We start from the raw sequence: 11,698 nt of genomic DNA, 5'->3' as shown, positions 1-11,698 counted from the left end.
CCCCCCCCCCCCCCCCCCCCCCGGATTTCCCCTTTTACCCAAGGAAAATGCAGATTTCTTCATTTTAATGGAAAAAACACATGGATTTTGCATTTTTTCAAAAAGCTCTCTGCAGGCTGGCAGAGTTCCAGCTTGCAAGGGGCTGCAAGGGAGCAGGAGGAGGGCAGTCAGGAAGAGGATGCCATGTGCATGGAGAGCAGCTCCTGCAGGTCAGTTGACAGGGAAATGGAGGGGGGATTGAGGTCCCCATAGGGAGGAAGAGAGGGAGGGAGTCAGGCAGGGCTGGGGATGGGGCTGTTGCCCAGTCAGACAGTGCTTGGGGCCCAGGGCCAGAATGTGCAGCTGCAGGGTTTGGGTGAACAGCAGGACAGGGCCATGGGTGGCACATCTGGAGGGTGAAGCTGGCTTCCCACTGCTGCAGGCTGGCTCCTCGCTGCTGCGCACACTCCCTGTGTGTGGGGCAGGGGTAGGTGCAGGCTGTGGGCTCAGGCTCCCATCCTACTGCCCTCCCCTGGGGCCTCTGCAGCCCAGTGGGTGGAACCCGGCACAGCAAAGCAAAGTGGGACAAGGTGGGGAAGCTCCTTGCCGCTGCAAGCCCTGCAGTGTCATGGCAAGACGCCCCCTCCACACGCTGCTGCCCCCACTGCTGTGAGGTGGGCAAGGGCACATCGCCAGGGCAATGTGGGGCTTGCAGTGGCAAGGAGCTTCCTCGCCCAGCCCTGCTTTGCCCTGCCGCACCAGTTTTCACCTGCTGAGCTGCAGATGCCTTGAGGGAGGGCAGCAGGGTGGGGGACCCAAGTCTGCAGTGGGAAGCCTGCACCCACCCCCACCCCACGCAGATCTGGAGGGCATGGTTCCCCTGGCCCCTTCAGGAGTGCGCATAGTAGCAGGGAGCCACCTCCCTGAGCCCAGAGCAGGCAGCCCACCCCATCCCATCCCCATGGGCTTTGCTCCAGCTATGCCACCTGTGGAGGAGGGGGAACTGGGCTTTGCACTCCACTGCGCTGCTGCAGCAGCTGTTGCCTCCCAGGGTGGCAGACAGGGCTCGAGCACTGCTGTGGGTGGCAGAGGACTGTGAACCTGGGTCCCTGGCCCTGTAGCCTTGGCAGCTGGGGCCCCCCCCTCTGGCAGGGCTGGGGGGGCAGGGGTTGTAGGTGGGGGGCAAGGGGCACCAGCAGGGCTAGGGAGGCTGTGGGTGGGGAGTGAGGGGCCTGGACCTCCATTCTGTGAGCTAAGGGGGCAGGGGGAGCTCTGATGTTCCAAGATAAAAAACCCAAAATCAAATACCAAAATGTCTAGGTATTTAGAATTTATTTTAGTATAGTGACTGAGGCACTGGTGGGCTTCCAAATTGCTTTAAAATTGTAAATAAAGGAAATATATAGAAATATATGAATAAAGCATTGTGTTCAATTGAGATTATATATGTATTAGGGCTGTGCAAAGCTTCGGTCACTGATTCGATTCAGTGGACATTTGGCCCGATTTGGCAGCCGAATCTCCAAATCCAAATTGAATCAGGAGACCCTTTAATCTCTCCGAATCAAATCAGAACCCTCTGAATTGATTCAGAGAGATTCAGCGATTCAGACATAGACACAGCCTTAAATGTTTTTTCTATATAATTCAAGGTACGAGATGCTGAGATGGTGGGGTGGATGCAGTGTCCCATGGAATCATGGGGGGGCCTCCAGCGCGCTTAGTGATGAACCCGGAAGTGGACCAGAAGCACTTCTGGTCCACTTCCAGGTCCACCGCAGAGTGTGCGGGGAACCCCCCCCGCCTCAGTGACTGGTGCCTCCTGGGTTTTGGGGGCCACCCGGGGTCCCCCCACAGCCAATCGCTGAACCGAAGGAGTGCAGGGAGGGGGGGCAATCAGGTTGATGAGGCATAACTTGCCCTTGGTGAATCCATGCTGACTATTCCTAATCATCACCTTCTCCTCTAAGTGCTTAGAAATGGATTCCTTGAGAACCTGCTCCTAAATTTTTCCAGTGACTGAGGTGAGGCTGACTTGTCTGTAGTTCCTCTGCTCCTCCTTCATCCCTTTCTTAAAGATGAACACTATACTTGCCCTTTTCCCATCTTCCAAGAATTCTCCTGATTGCCATGAGTTTTCAAAGATAAGGGTCAGCAGCTCTGCAATCACATAGGCCAACTACATCAGCACCCTCAGGTGCATCCTGTCTGGCCCCATGGACTTGTACACATCCAGCTTTTCCAAACAGTCCCTAACCTGTTCTTTCACCATTCTCAGTCGCTCGCCTCCCCACCAAACTGTGCTGCCAGACGTAATAGTCTGGTAGCTGACCATGCCTGTGAAAAATGGAACTCTGCCAGGCTGCAAAGGAAAAACCACCATTTCCTGTGTTTTTCTCCTTCATTTCATGAGAATCCGTTTTTTATGTTTCTTTGTGACCCTTTCATATATTCTTGTGACCCACTTTTGGGTCACAACCCACAGGTGGAGAAACACTGATCTACAGGACTGGCAAGCAATATTCTGGACTGCTGTGTATACTCAGCATGGTTCAAAACCGTAAATATTACTTAAGGTGGGCATCTACAGAGGAGGGCACTGAACCCACATTTTAAGGAAGCTGTATATGGTCAGGCAGAAACCAAAAGCTGCATACCTTATATCCAACTTCTGGTAAGACAGACTTGTCCCAGTGGTCTGGAATGTTCTTCCACTCTCCTGAATGTTGATCCCCACTGTATAAGATATTTAAGAGAGTCTTAATATTTTCTGGAGAGCATTGTACTATAAGGTTTTGCCAAGTTTAGGACACAACAAATAAAAAGGATAAGCCAGTATGTTCCAGGACTTCAGAACTGCATCTTCAGTTCACTTGCTCAATATGTCCCATCAAAATCACCCCAAGTCAAGAGAGAGAAAGTTCCAGGTTTGCAAAGCACTTAAAACGCACCTCACTTTTGACCAACAGGACTACTCACATGCTTATAGGTAGGGATGTAATTAAGCACTTTGCTAAATTGGGATCAGAGTAAATAAAATGACAGTGCCAATTTATGCTACAAACTAATTTTGTCTGACAGAGTTGCTAGAGAAAACTCCTCCTCCCAAGAAATCAGAGATAAGTCCTTGTTACTACTAAACTCACTTTGCTTGTATCTTTATGGAGTATGAGCCCTAATTTCCAAAAGGAAGGTGCTTATGTTTTCCTTCCCCATGATCAGAAACAGTAGGCCATCATTCACCAGTCCAATCCCAACAACCCATGCAGTTTGCTTAGCTTACATAGACAAGACCATAAGATTTTTGCAGAAAAAACTGAGCCAATAAGTATTTTTTCCATGTGAAATCTATATTGCTTAAGGAATACCAGGGTGTTAATTTCCCAGCACCTAATGCCAACAGTTCACTCTTAAAATCCAGACTGAATGTGGAAATGCACAACTGGGACACTTACTATCCATCACAATGGCCTGGATTAGGCATCACTGCAAATACAAGATGCTACATTTCTCTTTTTTGAGGAGATGAAATTGTGTTCAGTAGACCCTTACTTTCTAAACATTGCAGAACTGTCCCCTGTTCATGTATGTAAAATGTTCACATATATAAAAGATACACAGGATATGAGAACTGTATAAATACAGAGCAGCAACAAAAAGAGAAGCACAAAAATAACGACTATACAAAACAGTCCAGAAACATAATTAAAAAACCTCCTGCAAAAAAAGAACCTATGCCCACATCTACACATGAGTATTCACTTTTTGGCACATCTAGTGACCAGGCTGGGAGTTCAGATAATCCAACTGTTCATATGAACAGGTTTCAGGCAGGTGAGGGTAGGGTTGTCTGTGTATTCTTCACAACTTGTCTGGAACACCATGGCTTGTCAAACATCCTTATCTTTACAGTTTAACACTAAGCTTCTAAGCAGTCTATATGCCCATCATTTTTAAGCAAATCATCCCAAATATTTCAATACGTTGCTTTAAAAAGAACTGCTTCCAGTCTGACAGATTTTTCAGCAACATGCTAAAGGCATAAAACAACTGCAAACAGGTTAGGCAAAATGTACTGATTCAGTACAAGGAAAAATTTCTCTTCTGTCACTAGAACATCAGGTCAGGCTGAAGCCATGACTGTTGCTGCAACAACAATAAGCAAGAAAATTTCAGAATGATAATGTTTACGAGGTTTTTAAAAAAAGATAAAAAATCCTTGGTTTGACTAGTTGCTTAATTAGCTTCTAGTAATCTGGGTGAGAGGGAAGCTTCTCATTAAGTCACCAAAATGCAGACTGTTGTTCTGCCCCGAACCAATAACTACAATTGCCCAGTTATCAATTTGACTCCAATATCCAATGAATCATTTTAAGGAAGTCTATTAAAAGGTCTGAACAACACAACTTACAGCTTTTCTAACCTTTTCTGGAGGTTTGATTTAAAAACAAACAAAACCAAACAAACAAAAAACAAACAAAAAATGACACCCTCCCCTCCCAATCAAAATACTCGCTCCACAGCCATCCAGTTTTTAGGCTCAGTATACTAATTTGTTGGGACTGGACACAGGTGCATCGTGTAATTGCAAGAGAAGATGGTCTTGTCTCCAAGGGCTTGTTTTTATGTCACATAGATGCCACGTGCTACAGAAGGATACCCAAACCACCATGGGCTATTAAAGTAACCTCCTTTATCTTTGCACTTTGTGATGGAGGTGCACCGATACATCGGTCCATATCATATCTGCACCAATAAAAGGAAAACTGACATTATCGGCAACTGGCTTTTTTTGTCTGATGTGGCCAAAAAATGCCATGTGGATGGGCGCAGCAGCTGCATGCATGCAGCCAGCTGGCAGCTTGGAGAGAGTATCCAACCAATAAGTTTGTTGTGGGGGGAAAAAGCATGGGGGAGGAGTGGGGGGCATATTGAGGCCCCTGCAGTGAGGGATTGAGCAGGGCAGGGGCAGGGTAAGCACCGTCCAGCCGGGGCAGGGCAGGGTGCAAGACAGAGCCCCAAGCAGCTCATCGGGGAAGGGTGGTTGCAGCTCCTGCTGCTGCACGTACCCCTGGGGGAGGCATGGGGCAGGCGTGTGCCCCCCAGATCTGTGCGCCCTTCCCCCCCTACTCCCCCCAACAGACTTACCAGCTGGACACTGTTCTCCAAGCTGCTGGACTGCATATTGGCAATTGGATAGGTATCAGCCAATATGGCTTGTTAATAATCGGCCATCGGTATCGGCCCAAAAAATCTTTATCAGTGAGCCCCTACTTTGTGAACTCAAACTGAAATTCTCCTTAGAGTCATTTTACTCTACCTCTGCACTATAAAAACACACAGTTCTATCATCAAAACCAGAGGCCACAGACTACTAAAAGCTGTCCAACACTCAGGGAACTGCCACACTGAGTACTGTTTCCGTTTCACATACGCTGCTCTTTTCCCAGGACAATCACAAAAACCTTTATTTTCATTTTAGTTTGTATTCGCAAACAGTGCAAATTCATTTATACTCATGAAGGCATCTGTATCAACCACCTCAGAGCAGAGTAACTATAGGTACCTGATTTTTTTCTTTTCAACCTCTTTTGGAGAGATGAATTTGGGTCTCCTGCAAACCTCTCTCTCCGTCTTGTAGCGAAGGTTTTTCTGGATCATGTCTGAAAACAGTACAGGAAGCAAATTACCTCCTCAGCAGTCACATGGAGGCAAAAGTAGGCCTCCCTGCCAAGATAGCCAAAAGGTACTGAGTTTTGCTCTTATGGTGTGCAGAGAAGACACCGTAGCAGCACAGGGCAGACTACACCAGGGTCTGCCTTGTGGATCAGGCAGAATTCCAATTTCAGTTTGTTCAGTTTATTCTTAAAACTCAGATGGACTTGATGCATAGTATTTTATTTTCCAGGACTATGAAGAGAGTGGATGTGCTATGGGTTTCACCTCTGAAGCATCCCTAACTCATTTTGCTACTGGGGCTCACCTAGAAGGACCGCTGATAACCAGTTATATTGTCCATGTTTAGAATTCTGCCATTCTGTTAAAACTATCCATGGTGTCAATGGTTAGGTACACTTTGTCAGCTTAGAAAACTCTACATAGTCACTAACTGCACCGATAGGTTGCTGAACAGCCAGCACTGAGCCTCACTGAGCTTTAAGACTTACTGGCTAATAAAACTGTAAGCTCCTTTTTGGACAGTAAATTAGCCACATTTTGCATGGTCAGAATATAGTGTGTGTGAAGACTCTCTGGAGTTTAAAAATAAGAAAGAATGAAACTGAAGGAACAACCCTCACTTGTTAATACTTTTTCAGTAAGGCAAATAATTAATTTGTACAGGTGATGCTTACAAGAATGAGGATACTTTCTTGATCAATTGTTTTAAAGAAAAACCTGTTGTGTTCATCCCAAGTTCCCTAACAGTAAAATAACTTTTAAAACAGAATTGAGAGAATATGACCTCTTTTCAAAATAAAAAGAAAGAAAGGAGAAATTTAAATCATATTTATTCCAGGATTTTCCTAATTTACTTTATTTTGGGTTTATTTCTCTGTCTCCACTCCCTGATTGATTGACGGTCTGCTTCTGAGAGACCTAGAAGTAGCACAGCTTTATAATAAAATATAAATCCCTCCCCAGCCCCTCGATGCAAGAGATATTACATCAAAAGTAGTATGGCTGGGACACAGATGTCCAAGCAATTCTGTCCACCCTGTTTTAACAGTGACAGGTCAGAACATGCCTAAAGGTTGTCTTATGCCAGGGCCAAACCAATTCCATGGACTGTCCTCTCTATAGGAAACTTCTTTCTCTGTGCCTGACTTTATGCCAAGCCAGCAGATATAAACCTGCCCTCTGGTGCCGATATAGATCCAGGGTTTGTCAGTCACCCTGTTAATCAGCTGTCCTTCTCTACAATAATACTAGTTATTACTAGTATGAATTGACAAGTGGATACAATATTCCCCACCAAGTTTTAAAGCGTGATAAGGCCCCTCATTCAGAGTGAGAGGTACTATGGAGAAAAATCCACAGGATCTAAGCCTAGGGAATTAGATCAGTGTGAAGTTTATGTTGCATTTAAAAACCCACAACTCAGGAAGTGGGGGGGAATTTAGGATTATATTATCTCTTCAGAGAAAGATGTGAATCTGTGCTCTTGAGAAATTGAGCTCCAGTACAACTTCCAGAAGGAAAATGGGTGTACAGAATCAAGTGTGCTCCCTTTCTGGCTGTTCTGCTAATGTTGGCAGCAGAGATTCAAGACAAATGCTAACCCTGATGGGTCTGAGGAGAGGGGCCAACTGATTAGGCCAGGTGTTTCCACCCTGCTTCTCCATTAGCAGATCTGGGAAAGAGGTCAGAGAGGTGGGAAAGGGAACATTTCTCTTCGAATAGGTGAACACCTCGGAAGTACTCCTTCAAACTCCAATATGGTTAACTCATGACTTCAGTCTTCCCACATAGGCAGAGCTATACCAGAAGAATGTACAGAAAACATTATATTCCAGATACTCTGAGTTAAAAAGCAGCACTTTGGTGGCTTAGGGACAGCTACTGGAAGTTAAAGCAGCCCTTGGATCCTGGACTCTATTTTCAGTTAAGAAGTGGAGACAGGACAAACAAGCTTGACACTGTAAGCCTAGGTTCTTGGTGGGGCAGGGTAGCTATCTTGCTGTAAAAATGACATTTGTGATGTTAGCAAAGAGAAAGCCCTATGAAAGCCCTATGCAAGAGATTAATCAGTGCCAGCCTATTTAATAGCAATTTAGTAAACACCAAAGCAATGTGCCAGAGTCCTCCATAAGTTTCTGAGGGTGGTAATCTCAATGATACCACTTTTACCAAGTTGGCTGGCACTGTAAAATCTAGCACTGGAGGTTTTTAAAATGATCTCTTTTGTCAGAATAGAAGTGCCAGTTTCTCCCTAGTGAGAAACTCTGACTACATGATCTTTAATGCATACCCTTTTCCTTTTACTATTGCATATCTTGCATTTCCTGAAGTAATAAGCTTTCGGACTAGAAACATACTTGAGAGGAAGTATAAAACCCAACGTACCTTTAAAATTGATCTCATATTCGTGCTTCCCAGCTTTGAACTGCAGTGCTGTTGGAGACCCTTTGGCTAGGTAAGCTTTCTCCAGGTCACTGCTACATACAGTAGCAGCAGCATGGTCAACATCCTGCCAGGTCAGAATCAAAGAAGAAAAGATTTTTCTGATCGTTCTAAAAATGAGCAAGTTAAAAAATATTGCTTTGTGGTGGTTGTGGTGCATACAGACCAACATATTAGCAACTGGCCTTTAAGCAAACCAGGCAAACAAAGAAACTACTAGCCATGCAGGGAAACATTTCCCAAAATCTAAAATGGGGCAGATGATAAGGTGGAAATAAAGTGCTGTTGAAACCTGGAACTTTAAAAAACAAATCAAGAAAGGACAAAAGTTAAAATTTCCAGCAGTGAAGACAGGTAGAAGTACTTGTGGTACCTTATTTCATATAGCTCACTGAACAGATATCAGTAATGATTTTCAGTCGTTAATGAGCATTCTTATCTTTAAGTCGATTAACCTAAATTAACCGACTCTATTCTATTACCCCATAACCTCTCTCTGTCTCCTACTACTAATTATCTAAGCCTAGGTGTCAGTCTCAGACTACTAAAGGAAAACAGCAGCAACTCCACATTTATAGTCCATGTAGCTTCCAGTAGGCCCCACAATTCTAAAATAATGGTGAAGGAAGTTATGTTTCATTACCATACTTACTTGTTTTCCATATTCAAGCCACAAGCCATATTCATCCTTCCAGTACCACAGCCAGTCTGTTGTAAGAATGTAATGAGGGGGTTTGGTCACAGATGATTCCGTGGAGAGGCGTCTAACTTTTCTAGAGCCACAGGTCATAGTTTGAAAATTTATGAACTCTGAGACAGAGCCTCTCACATGAGCGCTGCATGAAAACCGCAGAAGTCAAGGGTTAAAAATGTTTTGCACCAGTCAGATGAACATACTTGCAACTTTTGATGCTGAAAACACGTGATGCTGAAAACACGTGAGGCTGTTGGAGTGTTCGAATTAGAACTCAATCTCTTATTCCATTGAGTCATGGTGAATAGGATACGGTGTGAGGAACGATGAGCAAGAGAAAGCCGAGGAACAAAGAGCAACTGACTCAATCGAGTCTGCTCCAATGCATTCTAATTAGAATGTGCTGGAGCAGGTGTTGGGCTCATGTGTAGGTGCCCAAAGAGAGGGATCAGTCAGAACTCAAACTGATCTAAAATACACATAATTTTTTGTTTTGACTAAGTCATTTTCATCAACGTGTTACCATCCATTTCTATTATTTCACACTATTTATGATAGCAGCAGTAGGTGTTGCAACTTTTTGTGCAATAGCTCAGAGGAAAGAATGCTGAGTTAACAGATTAATTCTATAAAGTAGCCCATAGGATCCAACTTGGAATCCAAAGCCAGATCTTGCACTAGTGTAAATCCATGTCAAAATGTCAACAGAACTAGGTTGAATGAAACAATTCAGGCAGTAGCTTCAAGAGAGCTATGTTAACTTATGCTACACAAGTCAAAGCCCTTGGCTATCATATTAGAAGGTCAGGTGCAAACATTAGTAAACTAATAGTTTATACCTGTTATTCTGAGGGTCACAATATGCCTCTTCAATCTTTTCCATATCCTTTAAGTCCTTCCACTCAGCACCGTCACAGATCTGCCATCTATATGGCAAATGAAAATGTTCTCTGATACACTTATCTGAAAAGGTAAAATAAAAGAATTGAATTAGATCCATGGCACAAAGAAACTGATTTTTTGGGTTAACTTATCTTAATCTAGTGCTGTTGAAGATGCTAGATACACAGCCATGGAAAGTGTCCACCCATGGAATACAGACAGCAAAAGTGAAAGCTTCCTCAGACGACTTTAACAAAATTATTCAGCTTTACCTGAGGCCACCTCTTTGGAAGAAATAATTTGTTTCTAGATGCATTAGGTTCTTTGCTTGTGTATCACAGCTGCTACTAATGGCGCAGTTTGAGGGTTTTTTTGTTTTGTTTTGTTTTGTTTTGTTTTTTAAAGTTAGGAGGACAGTTATTTACCATGAATTGAAATAACTATAATAACAACACAATAAACAAAAGTTTCTCCTCACCTCCTTCCCCAGTAAAGATTACACTGAGATCAGTCTGGTGGCCTAGTATTTTCCAGACATAGACAGTGGACACACAAGTTCTAGATATCTAGGCTTCCTCTCAGTCTCCAAGCAGGTGCCACTGAGAAAGCAAAACTCCGTTTTGGGAAAGGAGCACGGGAGTAAGTATGATGGATTCTTGTTGAGAAGCTTCAAAGAGCTGATGGGCTTGAAAGTGTCCAGAAAGATGGGAACGATTTGGTAAGAAGGATGGTGGTTGCAATATGGGAATTTTGTGAGTGAGGCAGACTCATACAAAGAGCTGCCAATATGCTCAGCTCTTCAGCTAAAATGAATGTCCTCCAGAGGCAAGGATGAAAGCAAAAGAAATCTATATATCTATATACCTATGTGTATGTATAGTTCAATATGGTTTTCATTCTAAAGGAAAAGGTACAGGACCCTGACGAGCAGCTAAAGTCAAAGAAGCTACGCTGCACAGATCATAGAAAGAGACACCATCAGATTAAGACTAGGACTTGGAGAAAACACATGGCAACAAAGAAGGGATGGAGATACTCCACACAGATAGCAGGAACAGCTACTGATTGTACTTGAGGTCCATTTAGTCCAGCATCCAGTCTCCAATACTGGCTAACACAACAGGCTTCAGAAGAAGCTTGTCACAAATGCAGATGTGAGGTAATATTTCCCACTCTTTGTTGGGACAGAGGAAGACAGAGGTCACATGCACAAGAGCTCAAAATAAGACTTCACAGGAAATTTGTACAAAACCATCACACTTCAGGGTTTGTTTCAAAATCATGATTACTATGGATATTCTTGTTAGCCACAATCCCTTTCTGAATTATGCTGAATTCTTAGCTTCAAATGACTTCTTCTGGCAACAAGTTACTTTTTCATACAACATGTAAGTAGACTGTGTGTTTCCCGTTAGCAATTTTGCCACCTTTTAGTTTCATTCAGCATTCCTTGGTTCACAAGTTATAAGTAGGGATCTGGGTTTTCTGTTCGCCATAATAAAACATGGGTTTTCTCATTTTAAGGAGAAAATATGCAGGAAACAGTGGGTTTCCCCTTGCAGACTGGCAGAGTTCAACCCAGGCAGTGCATGGGCCTTTGGCACCAGGGCTGGACTGCACAGTTGCAGAGCCCAGGGAGGGAGTGGGATGGGGCTGTGGGCAGCTTGTCCAGGGGGCAGCAGGGGGAGCAGGGGTGGGGGGGGCTGGCTCCCTACTGTTGTGCACACTCCTGGGGGATGACATGGGGGTCACATGCCCCCCAGATCTGTGTGCAGGGCAAGGGTGGGCTGCCTACTGTGGGCTCAGGCTCCCTGCCCTGCTGCCCTCCCCACAGGCCTCCACGACCCAGAAGGTGGGACCCAGCAAAGCGGGGTGGGACAGGGAAGCCCAATGCTGCCGGGAGCCTGATGCTGCCATGGCTAGATGCCCCCTGCCTGGCAGCAGCGAGGGTGGCGGTATGGAGGGCACCTCACCATGGTGGTGTGGGGCTTGCAGTGGCAGCACCCAGCCCCACTCTGCCCT

General features: G+C 44.7%; 1 protein-coding gene across 3 annotated transcripts in view; it reads right to left on the bottom strand.

Annotated features, from left to right (window-relative positions):
• LOC102382717 (poly [ADP-ribose] polymerase 12-like) overlaps window positions 1–11,698 on the bottom strand; it is a 33,852-nt gene that overhangs the window by 9,889 nt on the left and 12,265 nt on the right. For all 3 annotated transcript variants that reach the window (XM_025198931.1, XM_025198930.1, XM_025198929.1), the window contains exons 5-9: window positions 9,634–9,757; window positions 8,753–8,936; window positions 8,044–8,167; window positions 5,546–5,642; window positions 2,637–2,715 (exon numbers count right to left, since the gene is read on the bottom strand). In XM_025198931.1, coding sequence (XP_025054716.1) covers window positions 2,637–2,715; window positions 5,546–5,642; window positions 8,044–8,167; window positions 8,753–8,936; window positions 9,634–9,757 — 608 coding nt within the window. The remainder of the gene's footprint in view (window positions 1–2,636; window positions 2,716–5,545; window positions 5,643–8,043; window positions 8,168–8,752; window positions 8,937–9,633; window positions 9,758–11,698) is intronic.

Source organism: Alligator sinensis, unplaced genomic scaffold, assembly GCF_000455745.1.
Source record: "Alligator sinensis unplaced genomic scaffold, ASM45574v1 scaffold74_2, whole genome shotgun sequence".
In the NCBI taxonomy this organism is placed as follows: domain Eukaryota; kingdom Metazoa; phylum Chordata; order Crocodylia; family Alligatoridae; genus Alligator; species Alligator sinensis.
The sequence above is the reverse complement of the archived record's forward strand: the minus strand, read 5'-3'. Positions and strand labels throughout refer to the sequence as shown.